The sequence below is a fragment of the Zosterops lateralis genome, assembly GCF_965231275.1.
Source record: "Zosterops lateralis genome assembly, chromosome: 7".
Lineage (NCBI taxonomy): Eukaryota > Metazoa > Chordata > Aves > Passeriformes > Zosteropidae > Zosterops > Zosterops lateralis.
In genome coordinates, this window is record NC_139767.1 from 17,394,892 (window position 1) to 17,411,852 (window position 16,961).

The 16,961-nt window shown below is 38.5% G+C and overlaps 1 protein-coding gene across 1 annotated transcript in view; it reads left to right on the forward strand.

Moving 5' to 3' along the window:
• The first annotated feature begins 4,864 nt into the window (after positions 1-4,864).
• OLA1 (Obg like ATPase 1) overlaps positions 4,865-16,961 on the forward strand; it is a 94,378-nt gene continuing 82,281 nt past the window's right edge. Inside the window, exons 1-4 of the mRNA XM_083865113.1 lie at positions 4,865-4,931; positions 5,180-5,280; positions 6,991-7,134; positions 15,475-15,602. Of these exons, the coding sequence (XP_083721239.1) occupies positions 5,180-5,280; positions 6,991-7,134; positions 15,475-15,602 (373 nt within the window). The 5' untranslated portion in view covers positions 4,865-4,931. The remainder of the gene's footprint in view (positions 4,932-5,179; positions 5,281-6,990; positions 7,135-15,474; positions 15,603-16,961) is intronic.

The following is a 16,961-nucleotide window of genomic DNA, read 5'->3' on the forward strand; positions in this document are numbered from 1 at the left end:
TAGATGACTATTATTAACCCCTTTTATCTGAACTTTGCAGGTTATAAAATACTTCACCATGTGAAGTTAAGAGGTAAAATAAATATAATATGGAAAAAACTTAAAAACTTCCAGAATTACTGCATGATGCCCTTCAATATTTTGTTTGGTTTTCATTTTACAGTCATTTTGCAAATATGTTGTGTATAAAATGTATCATTATCACCTAACTAACATACTTTATTAGGTATCTCATTTTGTTCTTCCATCAAAATAGAATGTGTCTTATCAGGCTAGAATATAACTGCTGAATCTGCATTAGATCCAGAATAAGGTTTGTGGCTTTTTTCCTGAGATCTTGTTTTTAAGTTCAACTATCCAGATCTCTATACATTTTTCTGCTGTGTTCAATAAATGAAGTCCTTCTATCTATCCTAAGAAGTTACATCACAAACATTTTTGTGCCCTAGAAGAGAAAGATGAAATGTCTTTGAAAGCTAGCAAGAGTCTACTGTTCTTGCAAAGACATTTAATTGCACACAGGTAAAAATCTATATTAAATGCCAAAACTTATTTTAGCTTTTGATGTTGTAACTTCAAACTTGTACCTCACACAGGTAGAGTTTAGAGACATTTATAGGAAAGTAATTTTGTTTTCTCTAAGGTTTCTTACTTGCCGGTGTCTCCCAGGCTGATGAACATTGCTCAAATACTGCAAAAACTGCTCGAGAATAAGTCCTTCTGTGGGTTTATTGCTAGTCAGCATTCTTGCAGGGTGGGCTAGTTTTGAATTTTTGTTGGTGTTCTTTTTTTACAGTACACAGGTATAATCCAAATTCAGAGACAGAAGTCTCCCTATTTATAAATTAGAGGATCTTCTTTTGTGCTCCATAATACCCTTCAAGGCATGAGAAGTATTTAATACTTACATTTCTTTTCACAGTTTGTTGTTCAGCTATCAAGCAAGTTGATTAATACATGATTCGGTGCTACCAGCTAAAACACTAAATAAAGTGAAATCTACATCTTTTTCTTAGAGCACTACCATTCATTTTCTTTTAACAGTTCTTTCATGTCATATGGTTTATTCTTTGGAAAAAAGAGGTCGTGCTAGAATGGTCCTAGCCTCTTGGAGGCCTAAAAAAGCCTTAGTATTGCTCACCTCATGATCAGTCCTAATTTAACTTTTTCTCTGTTTTTATTAGTATTAATCATAAAAATATTTTTATTTTATACTGGTACTCTCATTTTGCTAAGGTACTGAAATGTTTAAAGTAGACCTGTCATTCTTGAACTGAAATTTTATTAATTCACTGCTAATTTGTCCTACCATAGAACCTCTCTCTTCTTGGCTTTCTCTCTTCTTGTGAGTGAATCTCTTTCAGTATTCCCACTATGAACATCTCAGTATGCATTATGCCTGTTAGTGACATTGCCCATGTTAAAGTTATGAAATTCAACTGATATTTCCCAAGTTATGATATATAAATATTAATAATATGTGGCAGAACAGTGCAGCTCCAAAGATGGTCAGAACTGCTATGGTGGCATAAAGCATCTCTCACCTCCTTTCTGTAGCATCCCAGACTTTGTCAGCCTAGAATATGTGGCAGAACAGACTGTTCTGCACTAGCACTAGATGCTTCTAGATACTACCCTTAAAACAAGGACAGTTATCACAATACAAAAGAATGAAAATGTATAAATATAAAATGCAAAGGGTAGTATGAACATAAGTGTATAAAGAATGGAGTAAGTTTAGATTCTCTATTAAGTCAGTCAAATCCACAGCTAGAAGAACAAACACTAGTGAGCCCTACCAAATATAATGTTTAAAAATATTGTATTCAAGCACAGTTCAGCTGTGTGATGACTACCATTAAACTTCACAGAACTCAATGAACACCATTTAGTTTAGACCATGCCCTTGAGTAGTGTTTCTTTTTAGTACTGAGTGTATTTATTACTGAGAGTCATCTGGCTCCCTTCATGTGGCAGGAACCTGGGTAATTCCAAGCTGGGGTGTACAAAAGCAGCTGTGTTCTTCTCACCCCCTGGGCTGCATTGAATATTACCTGGTCACAGCAAGGATCAGGGGCTCTGTCTTTATTTTTTCAGTCCTACAAAACCGCTTATTTTTGCAGTTAATGGTGACTTTGCTGTAAATATATGTTCTGGGCAGCAGAAACCAAAGACTGTTGGTGGCCAAAACAACAAACTGTTTTATTACTGTCCCTTAAACATTGCTTTTAATCAGGCAAAGTTGCTCCAGGGCTGTTTGGCTTCTGCACATGATCCAGCTGTAAAATAAGCTGTATTTGTGCAGTACTTCAGTGTTGGAGAGTTGACATTGAGATGATTGCGTTCTAGATGTTTGTGGGGTTTTTTCTGTTAAACTTATAAAACACATTTTGTATGTGATATGGTCATTATGGTTTAAACTATGTATGCCAGTTTAAAATGAGGTTTTCAGCATTATGACAGATTTGGATAGAAAATTCAGCCAAATAAGGCAAACCTTGACTTTAAAAGCAACTTGAAATCAAAAGCATGTAAGATGAAGTGTTACATGGCCATGAGTCAATTTCTAGCCGAAGGAATCAAATGCTTTGAAGTCCTCTACCTGCATTTAGTGAAGTGGCTGTGCTAACAGTAAGTTAGATATAGGAACTATATATTCCTCTATATATTCCCTATATAGGGAGAGGGGGGAGGGAAGGGGAGAAGGGAGCCGTTATTACAGTACACCAAGGGAAGAGCATAAATTAAAACCTTATATTCAAACTTGCACGTTTTTGTACACATATCATGACTTTGGTACCATATGTAGTCACATTGAAGTACAGCAACAAAAGTAGGCAGGATTTTAATTTCTTTTTCTCTTTCAGCTCAGCTGTTCTCCTCACCAGCTGAAATCAAAATTATACTCATAGTAGACTTTATTATTTGTGTATGTGTATATACACAAACACACACACATACACTCCTTTACTTCATGTATCAAACTATTTATGCCTTATGCCTGTATTGTGTTTGCAAACTGGTAAGTTAAATATTTTTATTTTAAGAAGACAAAAAGTTCATCTACTGAGAGTGTTTGTGCCTAGATTGGATAACAAATTTGTCTGACAAAATGTTTGGATTGTGGGAAAATTTAGTAAGCAGACAAGCTCTCCAAAAGTAGTCTTTCTGAAAGTTTGTGGCCTTATTAATAGAGCTAGGCAAATCCATCCCGTACTATTGCTGTGAAATAGTCTTGCAAAGCGCTTCTTTCAGGACAAGTAAAGTGTCTTCAAATTGAGAAGGATGGCAAACTATGATGTTTTTATTTTGTTCCTGAAAAGGAAACTAAATTTGGTTACTAAAGATTGTAAATTTACAGATGTGAAAGATGCAGGGGCTGCGCTGAATTTATTTATAAATAATTTTCGTTAATTTCAATTTTATGGAATGTTTGGTGTAGTAATACATTAGCTTTATTCAACAACTAAGTAAATCTATCTGAATCTGAACTAGATATGCTTTTTTTCCCCTTTTAATTGTATAGTGATAGATTTTAAGACAGCAGAAAGACCACATATATATATTACCAACAAGAACTGTTATTATCACTATATAAATACAAAAACTCTGCACAGATACAGCATTCTCTTCCTCAATATTATTGTTGCAAAAATCTCATGTCACTGAAATATAAGCATTGTAACAGACCTTTTAAAATGTGTAATTTCAAATTAGGCTTAGTAAAAGTGTCCTTTCTTAAAAAAAAATTAAAAATACTCCTTTTCCTGTGATTGAGATGACATATATCTGATGATATTCTCACCTTGACTCCTTCACTCTGGTGTTTTTCAAGTTTTGAGAATTTTATCTTATGGACTTAAAATAGGGCATGCTATAAGAATGGTTTTTACTGCCTTCTCTCCTTCAATTTTCTTAGCAGGCAACACTTGATGGTGCCTGCCTTTAATGGTTCAAAGAAGCAGAGCCTAAGTTAAAGAAAATGTCTAATTTTTTGAAGAGTCCTGATCTGACTTCTGTAACATTTTCTGCAATTAATTTTTCATAGATTCTAAATGTTTCATCTGTTCTTCATAACCTTTCTATTTTATTCCTAGATTATTTTATTAATTTGCCATGTAAATTGTTATAAATCAATCACAATGCATTTACAAGAGTGTCCTCCTGGCCATACACCTTTTTACCTAGACAAGCATGCACAAAAGTGTAGCGGTGTGCCTAAGCACCAGCGCTCCTTTGAACCCAAAAAGCCTATGGCACTTCCCTGCGCATTGGGTATTTCACATTTCCAGTGCTTCCCGCTCTGGTGCCGGATTGATGGGTTGGCAAACAGCACACCGGGACCTTGGGCTGGAGAAGAGGAGGCTCGGGGGTGACCTCACCACTCCTCACACCTCGCTGGAAGGAGGGTGTAGCCAGGCGGGGCTCAGCCTCGTCTCCCAGATACCCAGGGACAGGATTAGAGGACGTGGTCTTCTTCAGCTGTGCCAGGGGAGGTTTAGGCTGGATATTGGGAGGAATTTCTTCACAGAAAGGTTGATTAAGCATTGGAATGGGCTGCCCAGGGAGGTGGTGGAGTCACTGTCCCTGGAGGTGTTTAAGGAAAGACTTGGATGTGGCACTCAATACCATGGTCTAGTTGACAGGGTGGTGTTCAGTCATAGGTTGGACTGGATGATCTCAGAGGTCTTTTCCCACCTCACTGATTCTGTGATTTGCGCCGGCATTTGCGAGCAGCGTTCTTGCGGGTGCTGGGGGGTTCCGTGCTCGGCCGGGCCGGGCCGGGCGGGCCGCGCTGTCACTGCCGGGGGGCGGGCTCTCCGCCCCTCCCGCCCCGCGCGACCTTTCCCCCGGGGGCCCCGCCCCTTCCGCCGGCGCCTCCGCGTGCGAGGCCCGCTGGCGCTGCTGCTCCGAGGCGGCTCCGCGCCGAGGTGAGCCGGGACCTCCGTCCGCCCGGCCTGGCCCTGTCCGGCCTGGCCCTGTCCGGCCCCGGCCGGCCCCGCGGAGCCCCGCACGGCCCCGGCCGCGTCCCCGGCTGCCGCCGCGCGGGTGTCTGTTCTCGGCTTCCTGGAGGCGGAGGCCCCGGCTGGGCCGCTGCGCCGTGCCGGGAGGGGACGGGGAGTGGGGGGTGCGCGGGGGTGTCGCGGGGAGCTCAGTGTGCCCTCCTCTGTGCTTTCAGATGCCCCCGAAAAAGGGAGGCGACGGGGTTAAGTCGCACCCGATTATCGGAAGGTTCGGGACGTCCCTGAAGATCGGGATCGTCGGGCTGCCGAACGTGGGGTAGGTGTTGGGGGCGGGCGGGGGGGGCTCCTCGCTCTCCCCGCGGTTGCCCCTGCGCCGGGCAGGACCCGAGGCGCTCTCGGGGTGCAGACAGGTGCGGGTACCAGCTGAGGACACAAGTCTTACTCCTCAGTGATGGACTTCCATCTTTAGCTGGAAATACTTGTAGGTGGAGCGACTCAAAACTGGCAGCGATAGACAGCTGTGTACGAGTCTGGACAAGATGATAATGAAGAGTTCAAAGAAAGGAAAAGTCTTAGTAATTGCTGAGTTTTATAAAACAGTGTGTCCTTTGCATTTCCTTACTTCGACTGTTGCGTATGTGTCATGCATGTTTTCATGCAAATACTTAGGCACACGTGTGCAACAAGTTCCTTCTATATTTTGGCATGATGTGCACAGAATTAATTACTCTGTGTCGTTAGCAGTGAAGAGGACTTTCTTTCTTGAAAGTTCTTCAGAGTTTGTAGTGAGACAAGCCTAAGTGACAGTTTGGAAGAGATGATGGAATGTTAATAATTGACTTCTGTCATGCTTCTCATCTGTAGTTGTTATAGTTGTTATGGCTCCTCACGGAAGCTGTACTTGAAAAGGAGGATGAATTGACTAACTGGAGGATATATATATATATGTGAAACTTTTTGATATTAATTTGTGTATCCTATTTACTAAGAAAAGATCTCAGCATTCTCAATCTTTAAATCTTTAACAAATTAGAGTACAAACTTTTGTGCCTGTATTAAAGTTGGAAGCATTGCTTTCTTATGTTTTCATTATAATTTATTTTATTTTTCAAGGTGTAGCTAAGATGTAGTCAAAGGAAATAATTAGCTGTAGCATTGTACTGCATGTCAATGGGGATAAATAGCATTTTCAATTATGTTATGATGTAACTTTCAGAGAAAATTGTTGGTGACTTTTGAGCATGTTGACTGTATGCAGAGCAGCTCTGAAAAACACAACAACCTGAATATTTATTGTAGAAGATTTGGGAGTTCATAAATCAAGAATTGCTCTTCTGGCTTAATAAACGCCAGCTGTCAAAGTAATCTGGTACTTGGTTTAAGGGAAAGTGTTATTTTTTCCTCCCTGGTAAAGTACTTGTAGGCTTGTTTCTCCTGATGTTTAACAAGGATGAAAATAGTTTGGAAAGATGTAACTGTATCTTTATATGCACAAAAGATTATTATATATTTAATTAAGTAATTGATTAACTGATGTGGTTTGTTTTCTGTGCCACTTTTTTTTTTCCTCTTTTCATTGTTGACTTTTATTGCTTAGATACTGAAATTGCATTACAATGTAAATAAATCTGCAGGAACAATGTACTTGTGGAAAGGGTGAGTCATGGCAAAACTTGTTAAAAAAAGTTTCAAGCGTCCTTACAGGTGTCTCACTTGAAGAGAATGAGAAATAGCCAGTAGGGCTGCTTTTGACTTAACTTATTTATTTTTTTTTTTTTGCTAACATGTGTGCAATATACTTACTTAGTAGGGGAATTTTAAAGGGAAGAGAGGTAAATATCACTGGGTTTCAGTGGGGCATTCCAGATGCATGTATCTTCTGCTAGAATCAGGGGAATGGTCACTGCTGTTGAAGTAAATGGAAAGCTCAGTATCACTTCGGATTAGAATAAGATGTGGTTTAATCCAGTACTTTTAAATGGTGCTAAATTGAATGACTTTAAGCATGTTTGTTTGTCATTTATAGGAAATCAACATTTTTCAATGTGTTAACAAAGAGTCAAGCGGCAGCGGAGAATTTTCCCTTCTGTACTATTGATCCAAACGAGAGTCGAGTACCTGTGCCAGATGACAGATTTGACTTCCTTTGCCAGTATCACAAACCTCCGAGGTAATTCTTAATATTTTTCTTCAGTTAGGCAGCTGAAGTAGTGTTACTGAACCAAAACTTTTCATAAGAGTTTAATGCAACTGTAATGTCTAGAAATTTGTTACTTACATTTGTTTTAGAGTGGGAAATTATATGTCTACCTGGATTATACCTTTCCCATGCCCCTGATATGACCTTTATTGTATAAGAATGATAAATGTAGGAGCTCTCAGTCATTGCTCAGCACCATTTGGTGCTTGGTGTTCCTGTCTTCGAAGATGGTTGCTCCCAGGTCACTTGGAAGATCTTCTGAAGAGATTTGGGAAATGAACAGTGGACATATCTAACTTGTCATAAGGTTGCTCATTTGAAAGATTTCCACCCTGTACTTTGAAGCATTCAGAATATTGTATGTGCGATAGGTGGCTAAACAAATATCTGTCATTATCCCTGCATCCTCAGTTATTTGGCAATAAGTTTTATGGGCAGTCTTTTTTTGTCCCAAATTTTCTCTCCGTCTAATAGACTCTGCTCCTTGTTCTGTGGTATATCCAAGGATGTTCCTACACTATATCTCTTCTGATTCTTTCATTATTGTGAGAGTGTATTAATTTGGTCACATAATGGTTTTTTGCCATTGACTGTAATCTGCTGTGTATGTTCAGTGTGGCAACATTTTTTTTTTTTTGCTCGAACAGCGAAATTTAAGGTGCTTTCAGAAAACAGAAACTTAAATAGGGACTTGTTACTTACTAATTTTAGTTTGCAGTTACTTGCAGAGGTATCTTGAATCAAGTGAGTGTACATAAATCATAGGGCAAACTAGCATGCACGTGTGTGCTTTTTTTTCAACCCTTGGGCCTCAGTTTTAAAGCCAGATCTTACCCACAGTTAAAAAAGATTGATTAGTTGCTAATCAAAAATCCCTTTTCTGACATAATTTTCAAGTCTAAGCAAGCTGTTTCAATCTGTAACTATTGTGCAGTTTTTAAATAACTGCATTAATATGAAGCTGTTTGTTTAGGTGGGTTGTTATAACATGTTAGGTTGTTTTTCCTGCTCAAGTCAACATTTAGCATGATGGTTACTGCATGATTTTAAAAACAAAACTACTGAATTAGACAGAGCTTTCAGGTTGTTGACAGTGCAGAGATACTGATGTGGCTTTTAAGTTTTGTTGGCAGTTTTTTTTTCTGACTCGTATTATTAGTATTGCTTTGGCTGTGTCACTAATCCCTTTTTCTTCTCACTTAGCTATGAATGGCTACTCCCAAATTAATAGTTGAAGTGACAAAGAGATTATTACCTCTCCCCTCACCCTGCCTTTGGCCATCTATCTTTACAGATAGTGCTAAGATTGTAAATACTTGTATGTGTGTTCTCTGACTAGCAAATTCTCCTTCCCTCCATCCCCTCTCATCACTCTAAAATATTAATGAAATTAGTATATTTTCTGAATCTGTATTCAGTAAATATACTGAGTTTGATAATAAGATGGATAATCAGCTTTTATTTGAATGGTCTTTTGACTTCCTACAGACGTTGTTACTTAAAGTTAATGGATGTGGGCATTAGTGGATAGTTGCAGCTCCCGAGTTCACTTATGCTGCTTATATGATTTTTGTATTTCACTGTAACAGTAATAAAGCAGAGATAATTAGTGATAGTCCAGTAAGACACTTTACTGAGGTAACTTACTGGGCTGTTTATGCTTGTCTGCCTGAGACTAACTGAGGAAAAGAAGGCTGTAGTCACAAAGACAGGCTACTGAATTGTAATTTGAATGTCTTAATTTCTCTGTATAGTCTTGATTTTGTTCTTCATCTTTATGTAATATGTTCTGTGGTAATTTTCTCCTTGTTTGGATTAGTAGATGTAATCCATCTGTGCACACAGAATGTTTATAAACATGAATTCTCTTTAAATTGGACTCTTGTCTAGCCTCAAGATTTTGTCTTTCAAAATCTAAAGCATTCGGGGTTTTATTTCCCATATGTTACACTTAGTCTTCACAGAACTGCAGTCATTGTTGGGGGATGGGGAAAAGAAAAAGGGGTGATTTGATCTTAACTGAAATAGTGTGTGGCAGAACAAAGTGATCTTGCCTTAGTGCCTGCTGTGGGCCAGGAGAGGGGACAGGGGCAGGGCTGTTTGTCCCACTCAGCTGGGATTGCTCTGCTGTAGCAAGACTGACTCCATTGACAGGGGCATTGCTGGTATGAGTGGCTGTTTTGCCATTGGAGGAAGAGTTGGTATCTTCAGGTACTGTTTGTTGCTTGAAGATCCATTCCTCTGTCCAAAAAGGAGAGCCTCAGCTTGGTTGGGACTGGTGAGCTGTTACTTGTTAGCACATGCCAAAAGCTGACTGGTATTAATTGAAAATGTAAATATTTGTAAATGAAATCGCAGAGGCAAAAATTTAGAGACTATTATCTTTGGGTAAATCTGTACTTAATAGATTGACCTACACTGTCAGAACTTGTAACCTGTGCTTTTTTTCTTTCTGCAGCAGTGAGATGTATGTGACTGTTGACAATAAATAAGTTGAATGATATAGACTGTACACAGAAGGTGGGCTCTAAGAACTTAAAAACTGCTGTGTTGCTGCCAAATGATATAGATGATTTCTTTGAGCTTTAGTGTCACTACTGCTTGCTTGGTGTGAATGAAACTGTGGACACTAAAAAGCAAATCTTAATACATTAAACACAATTCTTTACACAAATGTTTCTTTAAGGTATTTGTTTATATTATGTTACTAACTTTATTATGGATTTAAATTACTTGTTTGTTTTAAATTTCATGCACTATTCAGTGAAAACTCATTTGTTACATTGTGTGCATGTGTAGCTTTAATGAAGCTAATTTCTTGCATGTTTTTTGTTCCAAATTTAATTAAAATGCTGCTTAATCACCTTAAAATTAGAACTATTTTTTTCGTGTAAGTATGTCAAACTCATCTAATTTGAACAGTGATTTGTGTCCTTACTCACAAATAGCTTAAAAGCCTCTGGGTGTGTGTGCCCACCACTCTTAGCCCATAGGTCCCCCAGCCTGTTGCCACAGTGTGCTGTGCCTCAGGTGACGCTGGAGTCCAGCCTCAAAATGATTTCCACTAAAGTGGTAGAGGAAACTGCAATTTCCTCTTTATTTCATTTATTTTGTGCCCCAATTGTCTCCTCACTGCAATTACTTGCATTTTTTTCTGCTTTAAGCTACATGACTAACTAAAAGAAATACTCAGGAAGAAGCACTTTAAACCTAAGGTAATTAACCTACAGCCTAACTGTAAGTAATTACACCAATGACTGCATTGGCTGATAGGAAGCAGCCTGTCTGAAAATATTAATAAAAAGGTGATTTTAAAAAATCAAATGAGATTATAAGCAGGAGTGTGTCAAGAGAAGGGATGAATCAAACTACTTAAAAAGTTGTATTTGTTTCATTCCTTGTTTGCACCTGTGAGTTGCCTTGCACATGTGTTCAGAAACACAAAGCTTATTGCAACCACAAATGTTTCTATTCCACCTAGACAATTTTTAATCTGTCTTGGATATCCTTTTTAAACTTAAAGTAATTTTGGTTATCTCAAAGGAGGATAATATCTAAATTACAACTACCCCTCTTCAACTCTAGCACTGTCCATTATACTTCAGGATCTCTGTCTTTTTTGTCAGCAGATTGCTTTATTTTGTTGCACTGCGGATTGCTAAAATTCATTCATTTAGATCTTTAGTGCTCAAGTGATGGTTACTGAACTAAATCTGAGAAAATCCCATTGCTGTACAGATCATGAAAGTCCTCTGCAATATTTAATGGAAGTTCTCTTGAACTCATGGTAGAATAGCATGATAAAGTTTTAAAGTCAAAATTATGTAGTCTGTTGCTGGAAAGCATTTTGTAGAAACAAGATCAGCAGTTGGTCTTTCTGAGGGACATCATGTAGGACTAAGTCTGTGTTTAAGAAGAGCATTTATGTAAATGGAAACCATCTGTAGTTTCAAAGTGAGAGATCAATAACTTAGCAGGCTGGAACTCTAACATATCAGCATCTGTAAAAGAATCCAGTTTTTTAACAGAAAATTACTGGAAATTGGTAACTATAGCCTGTTGTTAATGTTCTTTTTCCTTAGGTGTTACTGAGTTTGCCTGCTCTTCAGTTTGTTCTGAGCCTGTGTAAATCACCTGGGCTGTGGTGTGTGTTCTAGCATTGCTTATTTGCCAGCGGTGAATGAAAAATCTTAAGTAATGGTGACTTGAGCCATCTTTTCTGCCTGATAGAAGAAGGCAAAATTTAATAAGTTGTATTTTGTTGTTGTAATAACTTACTGAATAGTTTGAGAATGCAGGTGTTTGGTATGTACAGGACACGGAGTATGTGTTGTAATCCACATTGAATCTCTTACCTTGTTATAATTCATATAAGTGTAATTTAATTAACAGATTTTTCACTTCTGGTTCATATGCCATTAGGTTCAAGTCTTGTTTGTCAGTACCATGGATAAAATGCTATTAATGAAATCATTCTTGCATAGAAATGACCATAGTTCATCTGAAGGATCTAGTTCTTTGGAAGCAGATTCCTTTAACTGCCCAGTGAGGGATTTTGCTTACATTGGTCAAAACTGCTTGTAAGAATGATTGTGGGAGCTGAAATAGGGAGTACAGCCTCCTGTAAGAGGGAGTTCCAAATGTTCTGTTTGGAAATGAGCCAGAAATAGCAGTGAGGACAGACTGAGAGTTGAATGGCTCTCAAAGAGATTGTCACAGTATACATGTTCTCTTTCTGTGTTGCCGCTTTTACTTCAGGTCATTTGTGAATGGCAACAGATGACTCCTGAGTTGTATGACTTTTCAGAAAGGAAGAATTTCTTTTCTGTGAGATATGTAACCCTGTGGATGCATAAGCCTTTTATTCCTGAAGATGCCCTAACCACCAGACTGCGACACTGTACTTTGTCTGGGCCAGTGAGTCTTGTGCTCTTTACTGCGTGGTTGCTCATGCAGTGAAGGTGTACCACTAACCCAAACTCAATGCTACTGCTTTTCAAAGTGAGGTAGAAAATCCCTGCTCAAGCATTATACCTGTGGTTAAAATATAGATACACTTCTGCATTTGGTGTTCTGTTTCATGTTATAAATCCTTGTGACATGCTTTATGGTAGATTGGTGTTGCAGTGATTTGTACAAATGATCAGTTGATGCCACCTGTTCCTGATGATCATTTGAGGCTCAGTGACATTATGCTAATGCTGACTAACGAATCTTAAGAAATGGAAATTAATTTGTTTAGAGGAGGAGAAAAAAAAAGGAAAATGCAGTTAAGTCTTCAATAAACCATATTCAAGATATACGGTACTTCCCCTCATTCTGTGCAGTGTTCTCTGTTTATTTAGTTTCATAATGTTTACTCTTTGTCCTTCAAAATAGAGGGAAGTGTGACTAGCTTGTGCCTTTTTCTGCTTTTCTGTGTATTCATCTTTCTGCCATGAAACAGAGATTTAGACCCGGGAAGGTATCTGCCAGTGGGGATAGTTTTCATTTGCCTGGAATGTGAGCTTTGTGGTACCCGAAGTGAAGGTGAGAAAGCGCTCTGGAAACCCACACACTTCAAAGGTCTCTTGCTTGTATTACTCAACTGTGAAAGAAATGCGCTGGGGTTTTCTTTCCATTGTGTAGCAAATGAGGTTGATTCTGGTGATAGAGTGGCCATCCGCATATGAAGGTATCTGTCTTGCTTTAATGTGGTGTCTTTGTAGTGAAAGTGTGAATTGTTCTGATGGCTGGCCAGAGGAGGCTAATCCTACCAGAAAGGTGAGAGGGGAGCATAGAACATTTCTTACACCACCTTTGTTTTCCTTAAAACACAGTTTAAAATGACAATGGAGAAGTGCTTTAAAGAGTGGCATTTTTCTGTCTTGCTTCTTCGTGAGTGGTTAGGCATCAAACAGCAAGGACTGGATGTTGCCCTCTGTTTCCTCTGAAGTATGTTCTGTTTGTATCAGGCAAAAGGAGCTACTGGGTTAATGCATTAATATTTACCGGCTTCTGTTTTCAGAATATGAGTTACTCTTGGTAATGTCTTAAATAAGGATTTGTTCTGAGTTTGTGCACTGGTAGTTAAAAAACTATAGTGGGACAAAAATGTGAAATTTACAAAATTCGTTTACTTCAGAGTGCACTTATATTCATGTTCTTTTGACTGCATTCTACAGCATTAACTTGCAGCACACAATATCTGTCTTCCCAGGGATGGGCCTTTCTTTTCATGGGCTTAGTGAAGTTTAAAGTCACTATTGTATTACCTGAATTTAAGTAACATACTGTGTATTCTGGTATATAATTGCTTCTAAGTACGTCACAAAGCTATTAATTACATAAAACATGTTACTATGTTCCTAATCTATTATACCTGACAGGTTTAGTGACACTTTGAACTTCACCTTGGTAAAGAAAGACTTTGTCCAGATCTTGTATTGTGAAATTATTTTACTTGAAAGAAATAATTTTTATTTGAAAGTGTTAGAGCAAGATTGAAAACAAAACCTTCAGGTCACCACCCTTCCAGAAATAATTGATGTTCCTTACTTAAACAGATTCTAGTGAATCATCTCACCCCAAATTAGAGAGTTAATTTGAAGTGGGGAAGCACATCTGCTGATTTATTTGCAGTCAAATGGAAGTGGGATAGCACCAAAGAAAAAAAAGTTGAATTGTGTTTTGTTCTACCTAAGTCAGTTACTCAGAGCAGAGACAATGATCCATAGATTTCTGTAACTGCTTTTTTTTTTCTGTCTGGGCTATAGCTGCCATACCAGGCACTGTGATGAGAAGGGTGATTTTCCTGCTGGTGGAGTTTCCTGCTGCTACAGATTTGACAGCAGTCATGTTGTCAAATATTTCAGTACTTGAAAAAATGTATTTATCATCGAATTGTTACACTAATAAAAATAAAGCTCAGTTTGAGCTGTGGACAGTAAAGGTTTCAGAAGTGTAATACTGCCTAGAAGATTACTGGCTAGGTCATCCCTAGCCCTCATTCCCGCCTTAGAGGTTGTTTTTGTCTGTGGGCAGCCCTGCAAAGGTAGGTCTTTGGAAAAAGCATCTTAAGGTGGACCACAGAATTTTTATCTCTGCATTTGAATCTGTGTTGAAGAACACTCACCATAGAACGGAACACTCTTGCTTTCCAAATCAGCTTTTTGCTCATGCTGGCTTCAGGGTGGTCACGCCCCTCTCCAGGGGGGTGTGAAAGCTGTGGGTTTGAGTGTTTGTTGCTATACTTATTGCCACTAAAATAGTGAGATGCTTTATTAATCTTAGCATAGTGCTAATGAAATATGTGATGAAGTGTTTGGGAATGAACTACTCTTCCAGCTATTTATTTTGGAGCCATCAAGCTGGAGATCTTGAGGCTGTGGTGTGCAGTTTCTGGTCTTTTGCAGGTGAAAGATTTGCAGCATTTCAGTGTGGTTCTGCCACTGTTCATGATGATGATGTTCTTTGCATAGAGCATACGAAGGTGCTTTTAGTCAACACCTTATCACAAAGTTTTAGTGGTTTCTTGGGATTTTTCCTGGCTCAGCTGGATTTTGAGAAGTAATTGGTTTAGAGTGTACATGAAAAGTTTAATGTCCATTAAGTTATTTGTTTGTTTTTTAACAAGTTGAGAGTTTGTGGAGGATAGAAGGTTTGCAGTTTATAAACTTCCCATAACTTTAAAAGCTTTTTTCTGTCAGCTAATTTGTGCTTAATGACTGTTCTGTTGTTGCTGTATAAAATGTCGTGTGAACATGTCTGCTTAACCCTTTGCTGTTCATTATGGTTGTAAACATCACAGCTGTTTATATTATAATGCCATCTTAACTTACCTCCTTTTTTTTCCAAATTGTTTGCATAACCCTGAGCACTGCTATTTTAATTTTAATCAGCACTGTATTAAAAAAAAGTGCTCTTTTGAGAAAGTTGCATAACCTACTGAACTAGGTGGTAACCTTAGAGGTGTGCAGTAGCAGAATGCAGTGGCCTTTTGTGTTTTATCCCTTTGATTTTGTGAGAACTGCATTACACTTGACATATTTATGCCTCAGTCTTCCAGGCCTGCTTGATTATTGTATAGTTGGTTGTATGATTCTACACTTCAAAACTAGTTTACTTAATTTTACATAAATATTTACAGAGAAATTAGAGAATGGATATTTTATGTGGGATTGGGGCAAGTTTGTCTTATGCATTCCATACTGTGATGTTTAACTTGTTCCAGAAAAGAAGTGTTGAATTTTCATGTTCTGAATTTATTTCTGTGCCAAAAATTTTGGCTAATATGCTTTAGTAATGAAACTTCTAACTTTTATATTTCAGCAAAATTCCAGCATTTCTGAATGTGGTGGATATTGCTGGCCTGGTGAAAGGAGCCCACACTGGACAAGGCTTGGGAAATTCCTTCTTGTCTCACATTAACGCCTGTGATGGGATCTTTCATCTGATGCGTATGTAAACTTACTTACCTGTTTTCTCTAGCTTAAGGACAGCATTGTTGTACTGTGATTAATAACTGTGGAGCAAATGTCCATTACAATTTAACTTGCACCATTCAGTTCAAAACCTTCAGGTCTTGGGTTTTTCCAGCCAAGACAATTCTCATCTTCTGCTATCGAACAGGTACACCTTTCTTCGTTAGCCTTGTACTGAAGACTTAAAAACAAACTGGGTTTTTGGAAATTTGCAGTAATGATGTGTCATTTTCTTTTGCCAGCAGTGCATGGCAGTTTATTTGTTTAATTTCATGAAGGAGGAATGGAATGTGTTAATAAAAGAAATGAAAGTAGAAATCTGCTGGCTTTGTAAATCCTTAAACTTTGCAGATCCTGAGAGGATGAAGTTTTTGTTGCCTTTTACAAGCATTTAGTCCAAGTTCCTGATGGACTGTATATCTTTGGGAACCAGGGCCCTGAAACCAGCTGTCAGTTTTCAGCCTGGTGGGTGGACACTCAATCTCTGCAGTCTCAGTAGAAAGTGGTTTAAGAAGAACTCGGGCAGGCTGCTCCTGTTTGAGGGCAATAGGCAGGGAACTGGAGGGTGAGACTTGTATGCCAGCAAGCTGGAAAGGAGGTTTTGTTGGAAATTAAGAAAAGATAAGAATGATAAAATGTTGGTAAGAAGAGCTGTAACAGGAAGTGATCTGGGGATTCTGTGTTTTCAAAGCATGAAAACTTTAGTCGTTGTTTTCATTTTGATTTGATCTGGAACACATTTTCACCTTTGAGCACTTAAAGTGCTGCTCCCTCTCTTTATGCTGTTGTGATATGCACTACTACTGCCTGTGGTAACGGCCAGGAAGCAGAGTCCTTCAGAGAATTGGTCTTTTTCATGGATGCCAGGCAGGAAGTCAGAAGCAGGTCATTGTGGAATTGTGCTGTAGACTTCAAGCTCTGCATGCCTGAGTATATTGAAGAAAGGCTTGTTAGCTTTGACTTAGCTTGGTTCAGTTGGTAATTTTGCTGAAAGCAGTTGGAGAATTAACCAAGTTGTATTAATTAAAGTAACAATAGGTAAGAAAGTGGGTTAATAGGAATGGAGTTGAGTATGATGAGACAAACTTTGGGTAGCTCACCAAAGGTATTTTATAGTTCTAGGCTAAAGGGTTTGATCCTATTTTCTTTATTGAGGATGTGTTAAACTGTATTTTCTTTAGGACAGAAGGTTTATTTGGTTTTTTTTAGTTGCTATAACAGATTACACTGTTGTGTTCTGAGATATTTTTTGGAGAAGGCTGTTGCCTATCAGTGGATGCACTACAAGGTACACAGGAGAGCTCTTAGATGGCATAAAGCTGAGGAGAAATACTG